This window comes from Scylla paramamosain, chromosome 1, assembly GCF_035594125.1.
Source record: "Scylla paramamosain isolate STU-SP2022 chromosome 1, ASM3559412v1, whole genome shotgun sequence".
NCBI lineage: Eukaryota > Metazoa > Arthropoda > Malacostraca > Decapoda > Portunidae > Scylla > Scylla paramamosain.
This window is the reverse complement of record NC_087151.1, coordinates 3,193,375-3,211,965: the sequence shown is the minus strand read 5'-3', so window position 1 is coordinate 3,211,965 and position 18,591 is coordinate 3,193,375. Positions and strand designations below refer to the sequence as shown.

The following is an 18,591-nucleotide window of genomic DNA, read 5'->3' as shown; positions in this document are numbered from 1 at the left end:
AGCGTTGCACCGTGCGTCCTGTTACGGTGCCTGGGTGCAATCGTGCTGCTCTAGTCTTGGTCTCTCTGCGTGTACCGCTCCGCACCGTCTCCTGCACTCTCATGATTGTTTGTTAGTTTGTTTGTTAGTCTCGTTCGCTCTCATTGGTCTGGCGCCGTTCTTCATCTTGCTGGTCATTGGTTTGTTTGGTACCAGTCACTTTCATCACCTTTACTGTCTGTTGGTACCGTTCTCCTCTGCCATGTTCACCCTAATGACTATTGGTACCGTTCTTTTAACACATCCTCATCCCATTCACCCTCATAACTGTCTGTTGGTACCGTTCCTCACCTCACTCACCCTCATCACCGTTGTTCATCTCATGCATCCTCTTATCTGTCAGTTAGTGCCGTTCCTCACTACTACGTTCACAATTATATCTTAGTTGGTACCGTTCTTCATCTCATTCATCCTCATACCTGTCACTTCCTACCGTTCCTCACCACAGACACGTTCACCTTCATATCTGTCTGCAGGTACCGCTCCCCACAGACACCTTCACTTACCCGACATTCACTGCCGTTCATTCAGCGTTACGAAAGCATTACAAACTTAATAAACAATAATAAGCCACAATTGATCTTTACGTGCTTCCTGAGTTGTATGATTGCACGCGTCCTCAACTATTTATACAAGAGATAAGATAGAAGGTAGCACAGCGGAAGACTCCTCACTCAGCCACCCATCAAGTGAAACTGGCTGGAGAGAAGACGCGGTAAGATGCAATTCTGTTAGTCTCCCTCGAAGCCCTCCCAGCTCCTCCTTCCCTTGATTCCTTTTGTGTCATCCTTCAGCAAGCCCCTTCCGGTCTCTGCACTGACTTTACTGGTGTAGAGAGAGAGAGAGAGAGAGAGAGAGAGAGAGAGAGAGAGAGAGAGAGAGAGAGAGAGAGAGAGAGAGAGAGAGAGAGAGTAAATATAAAACTCTGTCACTATGATATAAAACGCTCCGCAACACTAAAAGGAATACATAGAATTTTTTATAAGCATCAACAAGAAAGGGGATAACAAAAAAAAAAAAGTAGAGAATTTGCAGTTTCTAGCTCTTGTAATTGAAGAAAGCGTATCTCAGGTTAGTGATTAAGGAAAGATGTGCAGTGAAAGAGTTGAGTGGCTGTGTGTGTGAAGGTGTTAGGTTAGGTTAGTGATTAAATAAATATATAGCAAACAGTGATGAAAGGGTTGAGTGGTTGACTGTAGTGTGTGCATAGTGGAAGTGTTAGGGTAGGTAACGTTAGCGATTAGGGAAATATATGTGCCAAATAACGATGAAAGGGTTGAGTGGTTGACTGTGCGGTGTAGGTGCAAGGTTGATTAAAGAAAATAAGCCAAATGATAGTGGAAATTTTGAGTGGCTGGCATATAGCGTGGTGTGTGCATAGTGTAGGTGTAATGACAGGTGTCCGGCCCTCCCCACCACGTTCATCTGGGTAACCTTAACAATACGAGCAGCACACCTTTATTCCACCTCTCGTTGGTCGTGCCTCCTGTTCCCTCTTAAAGATTGCAAGGTATCAGATACTTTCTCATGATGTTAGAGTCACGCCTGGCTGTCTCTTTGGCTCCATATTGTGAAACGCACTAAGCTCTCATTAACCCTTTCACTGCTCTATTGACAAACTCTAAGAAATTTCCTTTTATTGTACCTACGGACATATTTGAACACTGAACTGACTACAAGTTGACAAATCTACTCCTTTAACCTTCTTTTCTTACTTGTACGTTCTGTTTACCATAATCACAAACTGTATTTCTTTTTCATCTACAGATACACTTGAACATCGTACTGCGTAGGTAGAAAATGACAAATCTATTTTAAATTCCTCCCCCTTTTTTTTTCTTCCTTACACGCGTCTATATATAAAAAAAAAGTGTGTGTAGTGCAGCTTACTGTTATGAATTGCTGTACACCGCAGAAAGTGCCAAGAACTATTTACAAAGACCACAAAAGTTGAATAGTTGGGTTCCCATGAATATTTTTCCTCTTTGGTGATGTAGAACCCATCCTAACTATTGCTGGAATCATGAACGCACCCTTGAGATCCCAATACCTCCCACCGCAGCCTGTTTGAAGTAGAAATAAGACGCCGTAACTCAAAGAATGCCGCCCCTGTAATGAGCAGGATTCCTACCCTCACTCACCTGCCGCCTGACGCACCCAGACGCCGCCACACAACCTGGGGCGGCCTGGCTGGGGTAGCATCAGTAGCGCCACCACCACCACCACCAGCAGCCGCCCCTCCCTGAACCCCCGGCAGTTACATTAAACTCGCACACACGCAATTCATTCCCGCCACTCGTCTCTCTCTCTCTCTCTCTCTCTCTCTCTCTCTCTCTCTCTCTCTCTCTCTCTCACGCCATGAACGCGGTAAAGTCTGATATTAGCGTGCATAGTTTTGTAATATCGGCTTACTCATCCCGGCGTTCAGGTAAAAACTCCAGCAAATACTTCTTATGGTCCTTACGCGCCGCTTCACTTACTCGCGCCGGCAGGGAGAGGAGGGGAACGATAAACATCCGGGGGAACAGTGTGCTGGGGGAGGTGGGGGAGCGTGGGAGGGGCAGACGTCTGGCACCGCTCAGATGCTAGCAGGCAAGTAATGGGGGAACTCTTTCACTATCTTGGAGGTAACGGGGCATGAAGGCAGGGAGTGGTGTGTGTGTGTGTGTGTGTGTGTGTGTGTGTGTGTGTGTGTGTGTGTGTGTGTGTGTGTGTCTGTGTGTGTGTGTGTGTGTGTGTTTACTTGAACCTCTGTGACCTCTCCGCTGGCTTGCTTACGTAGTGCCCGGTAGTGACCTTACACATTCGTTTTTGCGACCTGTGTGTGTGTGTATGTGTGTGTGTCAGTACTGGAGGATCCTCGACTTGTTACGAAGTGCGTGGGTGCGTGTGTCATACCCGAGGCTTCTGTGGGTGAGTGGAGGTGCGGCGTGTAATGTAGTACAAGTGTGCGGCAGCTGAACACCCCTCCCCCCACTCAACATTCCCCCTCCCTTCCCCTTCAACTGCACACCTTTACAACTACCAGGTGAGTCACGTGAGCGGCGCCGTCATCACGCCTACACTTGACGTTTCCTCTGAAGCGCCTCCTCCCTGCTGTGCCGCGGAAAGACTGTGAGCAGGGCAGGGCGGTGTTTGTGTTACGGGGAATGGCTGGTCAGGGAATGTTAGTGCGCCTCTTCATCATCGGGGCTGTGTATCACTTGAGCAGGACCCCGTGTGTGTGTGGGGGGGGGGTGACTTAGTGTGGGGTGAGGGACTGCTAAACATCAGAGCAGTAATAACAGTGAGAGAGAGAGAGAGAGAGAGAGAGAGAGAGAGAGAGAGAGAGAGAGAGAGAGAGAGAGAGAATCAGTGGAAGTGTTGTGAAAGAGAGGGGAGGAATTTACGTAGTAACAATTCTATGACTGTTCTCTCTCACATGCGCGTTTCTTGGTACACACACACACACACACGCACACACATTATTCAAGAGAGAGAGAGAGAGAAAGAGAGAGAGAGAGAGAGAGAACCCGGTGCCGGTAACTGAGTCTGGTCAGAATGATGGTCTGGGAGTGACTGTAATTTTTGGTGAGGCGGGGCGGGGAGCTGCGGCGGCGGCGGCGGCGGCGGCGGCGACGTGGCGGCAGGGGCGGGGACCGGAGACTGACTGCGCCGCGCTGCCCTAATGATGCGGAAGAAAAGACCTCGGAGCATATAATAGCTGTTGCCGGGGACGCTGAAGGAGGGGGGAGAGACGACGGCTTGGGGAAATGAGCCTATAGATGCAGATGTGCTGTCGTAATAGTGGCAATAGTAGTAGTAGTAGTAGTAGTAGTAGTAGTAGTAGTAGTAGTAGTAGTAGTAGGGCGTGTTGTTAGTATTGTATAACGCTGCTATAAAGGGACTTACTCACCTGAGGGAACAATAGACCCTCGTGCTGCTCTGTCACACCCATATGTACCTCAACGCCGTGAAAAGAAAAAGGCGCGCGTGTTCACCATACACAGCTAAAGAAATATAGGTTACTGTGATTTTTATGATGAGGTTTTCCCCTTTGTAATCTTAATTGGACTAGATAAGACCTGGCTATGCACTGGTGGTGATTAAGGCGATTAGTGGTGATGGCGATAGTGGCGATAATAGTGGTGGTGGTGGTGGTGGTGCAGGGCAAGGAGGAAAGTTATGTATTGGGTGGAGATAGCGTGGCCCGTGAAGTCTTATCTCAGGGGAGGAGGGAGAGTTAAGGTTACGGGTCATGCTTAGCGGTGACCTCCTCGGCGGGCGATGCTCACAGCGAGGCGGGCGCAAGGGAGCCTGGAGGAGAGAGACAGTGAGAGAGAGAAAGGGGGGGCGGTGGTGTCATGGCGGGGTGGCGTTGCATCATCAGAATAGAATGTAAAGTGTAAATATTGACAGTGTTTAGTCTGTCTGGAGATCTGCCGCGGCTCGTCCCTAGGAAAAGTGTATGTGTGTGTGTATGTGTGTGTGTGTGTGTGTGTGTGTGTGTGTGCCTCGGAGCAGCAGTGCGGGCTAGCGTGGAGTGTGAGCACCGCACCCTCACGCAAATAATCTGGTGACGAGGCTAGTTTGTTGATGTTTGACGTCAGCTGTACCGCAGGGGGAAGATGGGCAGGTTCCGCCGGCCCCACCGTTTACCTTGCGTCTGTTATTTACGCCAGGTGGTGCTATTGTTGGTGCTCATGGTGGTGGTGGTGGTGGTGGTGATGCTGTGCTTATGGCAGAGGTCCTGGTGGTGGTGCTGGTGATTGTAGTAGTAGTAGTAGTAGTAGTAGTAGTAGTAGTAGTAGTAGCAGTAGTAGTAGTAGTAGTAGTAGTAGCAGCAGCAGCAGTAGCAACAACAGCAGCAGGAAGAGCAAAAATAATAGCAGCAGCAGCAGCAGCAGTAACAGCAAACAGTTGTAGGAACAGGTGCAGTAAGAGGAATAAATGTACAAGAAAGGGAAGGAGGAGGAGGAGGAGGAGGAGGAGGAGGAGGAGGAGGAGGAGGAGGAGCAAAAGAAGAAGAAGAAAAAGGAGGAGGAGGAGGAGAAGGAAGAGGAGGCCCAGTAGCAGTAGTAAAAATATTGCAACAAAAGAATATAAAAGGATTAAAAAAAGAAATATTAAAAAATCTTACCTGAATAGTGCTGAATGAAAGTTTTTGGAGTCAGGCAGTTCAGTGGATACAAAAAATAATAAATAAATAAAAAATAAATAAAAATAAAACATGGATTGCAATGGAAAGAATGAATTTTCAGTGAACACAATTTTTACTCGTGGTCTGGGCGAGGCTGCTGATCCCCACGACTCCAGACACGAATCTTTCCTGAAACCCCGAGCAGCACGAGAGAGAGAGAGAGAGAGGGAGGGAGGAAGGGGAGGGAGAGAGACTGTGGTGGTGGCAGGACCCGCCCTCACCTCGCCCCGCCCACCCCAAGCCCTCACAGGGAAACAAGGCTACCGTACAATTTGTCCCGAAAACTTTTACAGGATATTACACTTACTACAGTCAAAATCCTCTGGCTTATACGCTTTATAGACACTTTATCCAACAACTTTAATGATATTCCCTCCCTTCATTTCCTTCTCCCGGCTATGGACGCTGTATATGGGGCTGCATTTCACCTCTTTTTTTTTCTTTTTAACCATAAACTCTACGACCAGACACCATGTATAGTGTATGGGATTCCACGGCAGGCAGTTAGATCCCTCAGCCCGCTTTAAATACACAGCACACGCCCGTTCATTTCGACAAGCCGGCCCTCGTGTTTTTTTATGCTCCGCTGCAGAGGCCAGTCAGCAGCGGTGAGAGCCTCGGGATAAATTACGTAAGTCGGTCGGGGGTGGCTCTCTGGGGCGGCGGTCGGGTCAGGTCGGGTCGGGTCGGGTCGGCACTTAGCACAGGGGTCACGAAGAGCAGAGTTCTGACCGGCACACTTATAGACTGGGATGGCAAAATTGAGTTTACGAAGATATATATTTTTATGGTTCCTTCACTCTCTCGGTACACGACTGGGAGGAGGAGGAGGAGGAGGAGGAGGAAAAGGAGGAGTGGGAGTGGGAGGGATGATATTGGAAAGAACATGGACTGCGTGGAAAGAAGTGCAAATTTTATTGAAGAAACAGAGGAAAGAGAGAGAGAGAGAGAGGGAGAGGGAGAGAGGGAGGGCGGGAGGAGGAGGCGTTAGCGGAAAAGGATAAAAGAAACCAGACAGAAAAAGGTGAAAGCCAGATATGGAGAAGGGGAAGGGAGAGAGAAAGAGAGAGAAAGAGAGAGAGAGAAAAAAAAGTAAGAGAAAGAGGAGGGACAGGGCGACGAGAAAGGAGGGTGGGAGAGGTTGGGTTTGGGCGGAAGTGGTGGGCAGGGCAGGAGTGGAGGGAGGGAGGGAAGGAGGGATGGGGAGTGAAGGGGAAGGGAGGAGGGAGAGGAGAGGAGGGGAGGGTAAGTAAACCACCACAATACCGAGTAAGAGGATTGCCGGAGAGGAGGAGGAGGAGGAGGAGGAGGAGGAGGAGAGAAGAGAAGAGAAGAGGAGGAGGGAGTAGGGACAGAGAACTGAAAGAAAAAGCAACAATAGAAACACAGAGAGAGAGAGAGAGAGAGAGAGAGAGAGAGAGAGAGAGAGAGAGAGAGAGAGAGAGAGAGAGAGAGAGAGAGAGAGAGACGTGCCCTGAGTGCTATACCTGTAAAGTGGCGTGGGGGGACGGGGGGAGGGGGGAGTGGAAAGAAAAGTAAGAGCGAGGCGGTGACATGACGATGGCGCTGACGACTGTGTGGGAGAGAGAGGGAATCGGACGAGGGGATGAGGAGAGGATTGTGCGGGGATTAGAGCTTCGGGATTAAGGAATGGGAGGGGGGGGAGGAGGAGAGCGGGGCGGGGAGGAGGGGAGGAGAGTAACCAGGGTGCGTGGGAGGCGGGGAGGGAAGGCCGTAGGGTGAAGGAAGAGTCGAGATTCTGAATACTGAAACTCAACACTATTTTTTCTTTCTCTCCCTTTTTTCTGAGGTGGATGGAGGTAGGGAGTTACATACGTGTGAAGGAGGGAGAGAGGAGGGAGAAGAGGATTGGCGAGTGAGGGAAGAACGGAAAGGGAGATGGGGAAGAGTTGTGAGAGGAAGGAAGGGAGAGATCGGGGTAGCATGTGCCAAGGGAGGAGGAAGAGAGAAGAGTTGTAAGAGTTGTGAGACGAGGAAGGGAGAGGCTCAGCTAGGGAGGGATGTCTGGTAGGGATTTGACGGGGTGAGGGCAGGGGGTGACTGGCCCGTACCTGTGACCAGAGGCAGGGGCTTGGGGTAAGGTTACATGGTCAGGAGGATTGTGCCCCACTGCCCTCCACTTACCTCCACCCACCAACACACACACACACACACACACACACACACACACACACACACACACACACACACGATAAACAGCCGGCGCCATTGTCGATAACGGATACTAATAGCCTATACATGCATTGCCTAGACTACACACACACACACACACACACACACACACACACACACACACACACACACACACACACACACACACACACACACACACACACACACACACGGTCAGGAGGATTTGAGGTGGGACGAGTAGGACAGCAAATATGAGTAGTATGCGTGTTTGTGTGTGTGTTTGTGTGTTTGTGTTTGTGATACATAAACAAACAACAGTGTCCTCGTTCTTGCGTCGCGTCGTGCCAGCGCAGTCAGGGCGTGGAGGCGGCGAGGAAGGGACTGTAGGAGTAGCATCTCACGGGACGCAAAAGTGTATGTATACCTTGAAAGCCTAAGAGAGAGAGAGAGAGAGAGAGAGAGAGAGAGAGAGAGGAGAGAGAGAGAGAGAGAGAGAGAGAGAGAGAGAGAGAGAGAGAGAGAGAGAGAGAGAGCGCCATACGAACGTTTATTTGTAAATTCTGCCTATGAAAATTTCAACCCAAAACATTTTCCCTTTGATAAATTTCCTTACCTAAGCTAACAATCTAATCTAATCCAACTTAACCAGACGTATTCCACTCTATCCTAACTTGACAATCTTTAACTTAACCTCACCTAACTTACCCTAACCTCAGCTAACCTAACCTAACCTAACCTTACATAAACTAACCAAATCTAACTTAATCTAGAAAAATCTATCCTAACTTTATCCCAAATCTAAGCTTACATAGCCCAATCGATCCAAATCTTACCTAATCGAAGCTATCTCACTAATCACATAGGAAAGTATTATTATTATTATTATTATTATTTTTTTTTTTTTTTTATTATTATTATTATTATTATTATTATTATTATTATTATTATTATTATTATTATTATTATTATTATTACTATCATCATCATTATTTAGGGGAGGTAGATAATGATGTGTGTGTAATGCTTGAGGTGAGAGTTTACCTGTGGCAGGACTTCAGGCGCAGGACGCAAACACGGCGCGATGGCCTTTGGGGCAGGTCACACCAATACGACTGATGGCTCGTCAGTGTGCCAGATGACCACCACCACCACCACTGCTGATTGATGGTGGTGGTGGTGGTGGTGGTGGTGGTGGTGGTATATGGGGTTCAAGCGCTGTGTTTGGTGCTGCGCCATCAGACGAGTGTACAGTGGGTGATGTTAAAAAAAAGTTGAGTGAATTTTGTCTGTACCGAAATTAATATATAGGTCAGTTATTTGGTAGATGTTAAACCTTGAGAATCGCGACATGGCTTTGATATTTACTCTAGATATCACTAGTGGTTTATATTAAGCTCGTGATTTTATTTTGTTGTTGTTATTAAAGAAGTTTAAATTCATGCGAAGTTAATCATCCGCTATAATTAGATAATTATTCACTCTATCCTGACTAATGACTGGTGACTGCGTAGAACCGTCAGTAGTGGCGAATGTATGAAAAACTCCAAAAGATGGAAAAAAAAAAGAAAACTGATGGATGAAGACAGTTGCCCGATACTTCTTTTTTGCCGGAGACCCTTCGTAGAACATGACCTCACTACACGTTGGGCAACTGTCCGTAACTTGCTGCAACTCTTACCCATGTGCTTCAACGTCTTGGGTTATCATGAAGAATATTTATAGTACTTTCAAAAACCACGTGACAGCGAGCAGTGCGTCACCAGCCCCACTCCTTCCTTCACTGACTGATGTGCTTGTTATTCATTATCTTTACACATTTTTCCTTGTTATTTTTTTCTCTCTCTCCATTATTGTCACACATCAGGGTAGGAGGATGGCTGTGTTCAGACAGGAGAGGGTATGAGGCAGGGATATGAGAGTTTGAGGGGGGAGGCGGGAGGACAGCTGACGTCACGTTAAGACCGGCGCTGACCTCACGTGCTATCTGGCCGACCCCTCTATCGTCTCTATCCTGTCAAACACTACAGAGACCATTATAGTCAGGTTCTCACGGATGTCTTTCCTGTTAGTGGAGAATTCTTAGTAAACCATCACTATAGTCACTACCACCCCCCTTCCCTTGAAAACCTCAATATCTTCCACTGAAACCTTTTAAAAGTCGTGCCGAAACTTTTAAGGATATGAATCTGTCAGTGGCGGTGTGACGCAGTTGGGTTGAGTTGTGTTCAAATAGCAAGCAGATGTAATTTAGTGCCTTGATTGTAAGTTAACTGTGGATCACTTTACTCCGTGACCTGTATTTCAGTGGGTGTTTGTTATCATGTCACGTGGAGCACTGTTTCTGCGTGAAGACCATCGCCACACCAACATTTGGGAGATATATTGATAGGTTAGGTTAAGTTGCCTTGCTGTATCTTACCTTACCTTACCTAACCTTACCTTACACCAATTTACCTTACCTTAACTAATCTTAGCTCACCTCACCTCACCTCACCTCACCTCACCTCACCTTACCTAACAAACTCACTCCTGTCCGCGGCCTTACTGCCAGACGAGCTGCCCACTGTGACACGTATGAATTATTTAACCCGGATCTGAGAATAAAATGAACTCGTGCAGGGAATGGCGATATCAAAGATTGAGTTATCCTGAGAAAAAGAGAGTGTGTGAAAAGAGCCACCGCGTCGAACAGAATCATATTACACTTAATTTGGGTCGACAGCTCAGGTTCCGACACTGAATTAGAAACATCGCCATAGAAGAAGAATAAGCTGACTCTCTCACTTTACTAAATCAAGTGTAAGCCAGAATAGTGTAAGTGAAAGGTATATAATTGCAGTTAATGAGTAATTAGATGTGATTATTGACTGATTACCAAGAATTCCATTGTAAATTTAGTCCTTTCACCGCCAGACAAATGCTCGCCATAATTACGTACGTGCAGTTTGTTATGGAATAAATATATAACTGGCTGGATGAGTAATAAGAGATGATTTAATCCTTCAGTAACGGGGAATTCAAATATAAATTTAATCCTTTTACTGCTTCACAAATTTTTTTCTTACAGCTTTTTTTTTTATGTAGTAAGATAAGGTATGATTGAGTGGATGAGAAACGAAATGATTATTAACGCCTCGATAACGAAAACCATCATTATAAACTAAATCCTATCGCTGCTTGACTTTTTTCCCCCTCACTTACAACTTTTACACACTTTTTATACTAGTCTCGTAAATAATTCATTAACCTTGGGACGAAAAAGAAAAAAGACAGAGAAAAACCTCCTATTCTCTCTCTCTTTTTACAGTGTAGTACAAGCAAACAATTTTCACGGTGGTCTGAGTGTTCACAAAGACTAAACAAAAGACAACCGTGGCAGCAGCAGCAGCAGCAGCAGCAGCAGCAGCAGCAGCAGCAGCAGCAGCAGTGGAGCAAATGCCATGAAAGTGACGCCGCGGTGCTGGAAGGATTAGCCAAGTCAAACCCCCAAGGACAAGGCGTTGATTTTGTGTCCACTCATTGCGCACAGAAGTGGATGAGTGTCTTTTGTCAGCGTTCCATGCGAGGCTTCCTTTCCTACTCCGCGAGACAAGGGCGCGTATTGTTCTCACTAAGACTGTTTTCTAAGGCCACAAAGTTGAGTAGTCGGATTCTCACGAGGGTTTCTCCTGTTGATAATGTACAAATCTTATTAGTTTGTCATTAGAAGCATAAAAAACAATCTTCTAACCCGTGTAACTTCAACCAGAGCCTTCTCGAAGTAGTGGTGTGACGCAGGAGTGTCTGAGAATACGGTCCAAGACGAGACAAGACAAGACAAGGCGAGGCGAGGCGAGGGACGAACACAACAGAAAGGAAAGAGAAGCAGTGCGCGGGAGAGGTTTTCACAAGTAGTCTGGACCAGTTTATTCATATTTTTTTATTTTTTATTTTTTTCTTATAATGGAAGATGAAATTACATCTCTGCTTTTGAACGAGAGAATTTGCGATTAATGAAACCCAATACTCGCTTATGCTTTCTCAGGGCTGTCTACTTCCATTGCAGCGGGGAGTCCTTTAAAAGCCCCATCACGTCCCTGTCTTTGTCACGTGACGCGCCGCCTCGCTGAATCTTACCAACTTACTTTTTTTTTTTTTTTTCTGTCTCTTTCACTTTCGTATTCTGTTTCCTCCTTGCTTCTGTGGTTTTCTTCAACACTCAGGAATTTTATGCTTTGTGAGGGCTTGGTTGTATTCAGAGAGAGAGAGAGAGAGAGAGAGAGAGAGAGAGAGAGAGAGAGAGAGAGAGAGAGAGAATTATATTTAGCTCAGAATGCGGTTATATAAGCAACCAGAGTAAACGAAGTGTGTTGACCGAAGCACTGTCCCTCTCTCTCTCTCTCTCTCTCTCTCTCTCTCTCTCTCTCTCTCTCTCTCTCTCTCTCTCTCTCACACACACACACACACACACACACACACACACACACACACATACACACTCACACACACACAGTTTTCCCACAACTTCACTTGCCTCACCCTGGTCACACACACACACACACACACACACACACACACACACTAGCTAGCCCCTCTTCCTCCTCCTCCTCCTCCTCCTCCTCCTCCTCCTCGCCACTTCCTCCTCCCTTTCGTCATCATCACAGGACCACTACCAGATCGCCTCCTCCTCCTCCTCCTCCTCCTCCTCCTCCTACGCCGCCTCCTCGCCCCTCCTCTCCTCCCCTTCGCCTCCCATTCCCTTCCCCTCCCCTCTTCCTGCCCCACCGCTGCCCTCTTCCATCACTCGTGACTTCGCTTGATGTTCGAGGAAGGAGGGTGGGAGGGAAATGACGTCTATATATGTGTGTGTGTGTGTGTGTGTGTGTGTGTGTGTGTGTGTGTCATCGTGCGTGTGTGTGTCATATCCTGGTGGAGCTTTACTGGTACTCCTCCTCCTCCTCCTCCTCCTCCTCCTCCTCCTCCTCCTCCTCCTCCTCCTTTGCTATTTCCCTAAAATATCTTTCCTAGTTGATAATTGAAAGACAGCTGTCCGTCCGTCCGTCTGTCTGTCTCGTGACGTTCATATATTCTCTCTCTCTCTCTCTCTCTCTCTCTCTCTCTCTCTCTCTCTCTCTCTCTCTCTCTCTCTCTCTCTCTCTCTCTCTCTCTCTCTCTCTCTCTCTCGACAGAAAAACAGAGAGAGAGAGAGAGCGAGAGAGAGAGAGAGAGAGAGAGAGAGAGAGAGAGAGAGAGAGAGAGAGAGAGAGAGAGAGAGAGAGAGAGAGATGGGCCTTACGATCCTTCAGTTGTCCTTCTTTTCCCTTCCATTCATTATTACTCGGCAACTTTTCTGGCTTCATTCCCTCTCCCCTTCCCAACTTTTCCCCTCGGCCCCCCTCCCTGCCCTCTGCCCCCCGCCCCCCGTCCCTCTAGGTAAATAAACACTGGTGGCGCCACCTGGGCAGACCATCGGGGGTTTCACTTGATTTAAAGGGAGATGAAACCTGTGTGGTACAAAGGGGGGTGGGTGCTGGGGAAGGGGGTGGCAGCGACCTCCCCTTCCTCCCCTTCCCTTCTCTTCTTTTCTCTTCTTTTCTTTTTTTCTGTTAGCTTTTCTTTTTCTTCCTTTCTTCTCTTTTGATGTTTTTTTTATTTATTTTTCTTTTCTCTCCTTTCTCTTCTCTTCTCCGTTTCCTTCCTTCTTTTCTTTTTCAATTCCTTCTCTTCCTTTCTCTCCCCATTCCCTTCTTTTCTCTTGTCTTTATCTTCCCTTTCCTTCTCTTCTCTTCTCCTCTCTTCTATTCTCCCTTCCTTTTCTCTTCTCTTCCCTTCCCTTCCCTTCCCTTCCCTTCCCTTCCCTTCCCTTCCCTTCCCTCCTCTTCTGTTATCTGTTTCTCCTTCTCTTCTGCTCTCCTCCCTTCCCTGTTCCCTGTTCCCTCTTCCCTGCAGTCTTACGCGTGTGATACAAGTATTTGTTTATTTATCTCCATCCTTATCACCATACTTGCACCTCTCCACCCGTCAGTCTTTCCCTGTTCCATCTATTGAAGCGCATGTCCAATACTGTGACACCCTTGCCTTGCCACCACCACCACCACCACCACCACCACCTCCGGGCAATCGGGCGGGCAGGCTGGATATCACTTTACGACAGAAACAGACCTCACGCTACCTTGCCAATGCTCCAGCCGCCTGTGCCGCTCCTCGTAACCACCGCCTTCCGTGCCTTCCTTCGCTCACTCACTCCCTCCCTGCCTCCCTGCCTGTCTATCTTCCTTTACCTGCCTCAACATTCGCTATTTGTCCCCCCCCCCTCCTCCTGATTTGTGTCTGTTTTTGCTCTACATGTTATTCTCGATCTTGTCTGCGTTGCCCTAAGTGTTCTTGTTTGTCTTTTTTTTTCCGTGGTTCCTCTGATGTGTTCCTTCAATGACCTGTTATTTATTTTTCTTTCTTTCTTTCTTTCTTTCTGTTCTTGGGTTTATCTAGTTCTCATTTTGTCTTCGTATCAGTTTTTATCCGCCTCCTTTCTTTCTCTCTCTCTCTCTCTCTTCCTTGTCTTCCATCCTTGCTTGGTGCCCCTTGCTCGCCTCCTTCCATGCCCAGGCCTTCCTTCTATCTCTCTATCCTCGTCACTTCTCAATTCTCACTTCCTTCGTATCACTTTTCTCCACCTCCTCTCTTCCTTATCTTCCATCCTTTTTTTTTCTGGTTCTTGATTCTCCCTGCTTGCTTCCTTCCATGCCCAGTCCTTTCTTCTATATCTCTATCCTCGGGTCTATCTAGCTCTTTCACTTCCCCTTCATATAACTTCATACATCCCCATTCCCTCTTCCCTATCTTCTTAAGTTAGGTTAGGTTAAGCTAGCTTAGGTTTGGTTAGGTTAGGTTAGGTTAGGGTTAGGTTAGGTTAGGTTAGATCTCTCTCGTAGCCCGTTCTTTTGCACTCTTCCCCTCCTAGGCGCTGATCTCCTCTCATCCACCCTGCATGCCCATCCACTCGCCGTGCCCTCTGCCCTGCTCCATCCCTCTGCCCTGCATCCGGGCATTGGGGGTGCGAGGCGCCGCAGGTAGGGTTGCGACAAACTCTATTGATCTATACTACCGCTGGAGGCTGAGGAAGAGAGGAGCTGGAGGGAGAAGAGCAAGACGAGGAGGAGGAGGAGAAGGAGGATGATGATGAAAGGAGAAGCAGAGAAGAAGGATTTGATAAAATAGTAGAGGAGAAAGGAAATGTGATAAAGGGCAACATTGCATTTGAAACCCAGGGATTTGGAATCTTTATGTTACTGGTTTGACCTGTGTGTGTGTGTGTGTGTGTGTGTGTGTGTGTGTGTGTGTGTGTGTGTGTGTGTGTGTGTGTGTGTGTGTGTGTGTGTGTGTGTGTGTGTGTGTGTGTTTCCGTCCCTCTGTCTCTGTCTTTTTTTCTCTCTCTGTCTATCTGTGTATCTATCTGTCTCTTTGTTTGTCTGTTTGTCTGTCTGTCAAACTGTCTTTTCTACTTGTTTGTCTGTTCATGAATCAACTTGTCTGTCTATCTGTCCGTCTGTCCGTTAGTCCGTCTGTCTGTCTGTCTCTACCTCTCTCTCTCTCTCTCTCTCTCTCTCTCTCTCTCTCTCTCTCTCTCTCTCTCTCTCTCTCTCTCTCTCGCTCTCTCTCTCTCTCAAGTGTGTTGTTCCGTAGTTGGTCAGTCACTTAGTTTGGTAGTCAGTGTGTGTGTGTGTGTGTGTGTGTGTGTAAGGTTAACGAGTCCATGGCGTGGGAGTCACATGGGGAGGTGAAAGGTCAGGGTGCTATGTAGTGTCATCACGTGTGTGTGTGTGTGTGTGTGTGTGTGTGTGTGTGTGTGTGTGTGTGTGTGTGTGTGTGTGTGTGTGTGTGCAAGAGAAAGAGAGAGAGAGAGAGGAGGGGAGCAAGACAGGAATTCCGCGAGTCGTAGTAAGGTTAGGGCATGATATGAACGCACGAGAATGAGAGGGAAAGAAGAAAATAGGATTAGGGAAGGAGAGAGAGAGGCAGAGACGGAAGGGGGAAAGCAGTGGGAGGGCAGGAGGGCGACTGAGGGATGGACGTAGTTAAAGTGGCAGTGGGAGCAGGAGGGAAGGCAACCATGAACAGGCGGGGGAGGAGAGGCTGGCGGAAAGGAGGGGCGTGCAGGGCCGTGCCGGGGAGGTGCATGGGGAAGGGGGGGACGGGAGCGGAGGGGAGGAGATGAGGCATTAATGAGGAAGAAGGAAGGAGGGGGAGTAGGGGGGGGAGGAGGAACAGTTTGCTCTAATGGCCCCTTTTCATAGTCTCTTCACCACCCTTTGCCCTCCTCCCCCGCCTCGCCGCCCATCACACACGAGCTGCCTCCCCGGCCCTCCCGCCCGCTCCTCCTCCACCGCCGGCTGGAGACTTTGAAGGGGACTATCAAAGGCCAGCACAGTGGAGGTCACAAGTAGACACGTAAATACCGACTTGCCAGATATTGCTTCCTAGTCCTCCTCCAGTCCCCTCACTTCAGAGAGAGAGAGAGAGAGAGAGAGAGAGAGAGAGAGAGAGAGAGAGAGAGAGAGAGAGAGAGAGAGAGAGAGAGAAATCCTTCGCCCTTCAAGCGGCTGGAAATTGGGCGGGGCAGGTCACCTCACAAATTTCTTTCGGGCTGGCGCGGCTGTAGCTCAGGGAACAGCGGCGCCGGTGGCAGGAAGCCATGGAGGCTGTCGTCATGGGGAGGCGAGGGAGGTGCTGTGGGGAGGGCGGCGGCGGCGGCTTTGTTTCCTTGTTTAAAATGTTTTGTTGAAAAAAAAAAAAAGTTTTCGTGGTCACAGATGTAGCTTTGCAGGGTGTGCGGCGTGACGCAGAGGCGGTGCTGGGGTGGGAGACGCATCGGATATTTGGCGTGTGTATTTACAGTGCCCTCGCCGGAAGTGTTTGAGAATGTTTTACTGGTGTCAAATGCAGCACCACACCAGCAGCTGTACACGTGCCATTGTAGTAGCTCATGGAGACACGCGTGTATTAGTCACGTTTCGAATTTTCATTTACTTAATCACTACAACTTTTTTTTCCCCCATTCGAACTGAAACAGACACTCTCTTCCTGGTGGTGGAGAACCGCGCCGTGGGGGGACACACTGACCGGAAATAGAATACATGTTGACTTTCTTCAGTAATAAATAGAATCCGATGTTTTCGCTGATATTGTGACGAGGACAACGATTACTGTATACAAGTCTCACTGTAATCATGCACGCCCTCCTTCGTTGTACAGCAGCATTATTATTGTTATGGAGAAATCGCTCAGTCACTGCACTCCGCGTCGCCGTCAGCTCAGGCAGTACACGTCCCCAAGCAAAGTTATCACTGCCGTCCCTACTGAGGCCACGTGCACCCCATTCACTTCTCCGCCCCTTCCTCGCACGTGCCTCCCTCTCGCCCCGCTGCCCAGGTGAGGCACGTCCTGCTGTAAATATATCTACACACCCGCCACTCCTCCCGCCCGCCTTCCCGCCCTCTCCTGACCCCATCACTTCCTCTCCTCTCTCATTATAGCAACGTGATCTGCTATTTTTGAGTTTCCGCGTTTTTCATCTCCCTCGTAAAGTTGTTGTATTATGACGCATGTGACACACACACACACACACACACACACACACACACACACACACACACACACACACACACACACACACACACACACACACACACACACACCATCCCCTTGAGTTAAAATCTACGTAGACGCTATATTTATTCTATTTTGTGCACAACACGTAAGTAAGCTTAGTGTACGTAAATAACATGGGGAACGGGCAACGAGCCGCAGTGGACAGGATGAGTGTACCCTAAAAGGCTACGTTTTCTTCTCAGATTGTTTCATATGTTATAGAAAATGGTAGCTTGAAGGGTACTCTGCGCTAAACAAAGTAACGACCCCGAGCGAGTAAAGAACTAGTAAGATGTTCACAGTATTGAGTTGTGCTTCGATACAGCGATACATTGTGATAACCTTCATGACATATTTTTTAAAAAGAAAGGTTCAGTACACAATGGCGGAGGTATGATAACATCTTTAGAAGGCCGCCCCCCCCACCCTCAGCCAGCCAGACATTTGAATAGCGTGGGTAGGCATTGTTCCCTCCCAGACGAGGCTTAAATTGGAGACACGGCCTTGAACCTGGGAAAATATATACCCTTGGCCTTCATTCCTTGTTATTACGATAGGATCATATTTGTCTGCTTTACTCTGCTTGACAAAATTACAGTGGTGAATGAATAACCTTGTATGTGTATTTGTTATGTATGTTGTTACCGTCCCAGTTGTTATTATTATTATTATTATTATTATTATTATTATTAGTAGTAGTAGTAGTAGTAGTAGTAGTATTGAGTGGGTTAGGAGGCTCTTCGAATCCAACCTAACGTAACCTGAACATTGAATATAATATTGTGAACCTAATCTAACGCAACCTCACCTAACGTAACCAGTACACGGTGGTTAGATTAGATAAGGTGATAAATAAACGAATAAATAAATGTTGTGAATTGTGACAGTAAAAATTAACTAAAATTACAAAAAAAAAAAAAATGAGACACAGGAAACTCCAAATTTATCCATATATTCTTAACTCATCCTTACCCAACCTACTTACCCAATCCGTGCTTCTCTTAACTCAAAACCTACCTTGGCCTCTCCCAATCCACACTTTCGTTCCTCCCCTTTCGCCTTACGTTAATCTTTCCTCCCTTTTCCCTCCCTCTTTCCCTTCCCTTCCCTCCCCTTCCTGTACCCACATTTGCTCCTCCGTGTTACTCTACTTGGGACGTGAAACTGTGAGGCGACAGCTGAGTGGATGCGGCGGTGGTGGAGGGACAAGTATGCGCTGAGGGGTAAAGGGAGGAGGGTCGGGCGAGGGTGAGGGCACGAGTTTCAGGAGGAGGTATGAGGTTACCTGAGGGTCCGGAGGGGGGGGAATAGGAGGGAGATGGGGGCGAGGCGGGCAGAGTTACGGCTTAGAGGCCATTGCAAAGTCGTCATCGGGGCTTCTGGTGTTAGATCGGATTTGTCTGTGATATGGTGAGAGGTACGATTATGGTAGTAGTAGTAGTAGTAGTAGTAGTAGTAGTAGTAGTAGTAGTAGTAGTAGTAGTAATGGAGGTAATGTACTTATAGGAAAAGATAGTTTAGGCCTCCACAAAAATTAAGAAGCGAGAGGAATAAGTAAACAGGATACGAATAAACGACACAGCACAAGCAGG

General features: G+C 47.7%; 1 protein-coding gene across 5 annotated transcripts in view; it reads left to right on the top strand.

Annotated features, from left to right (window-relative positions):
- The window catches only part of LOC135112965 (histone-lysine N-methyltransferase 2D-like), a 109,328-nt gene that overhangs the window by 31,031 nt on the left and 59,706 nt on the right, over positions 1-18,591 (top strand). Inside the window, exon 1 of one of the 5 annotated variants that reach the window (XM_064028082.1) lies at positions 7,600-7,786. The exons of 3 other annotated variants lie outside the window; for them this stretch is intronic. In XM_064028082.1, coding sequence (XP_063884152.1) covers positions 7,624-7,786 — 163 coding nt within the window. In that variant the 5' untranslated portion in view covers positions 7,600-7,623. Of the gene's footprint in view, positions 1-7,599; positions 7,787-18,591 lie in introns of those variants that run through there. One more of the 5 variants, XM_064028168.1, reaches the window with a different exon arrangement.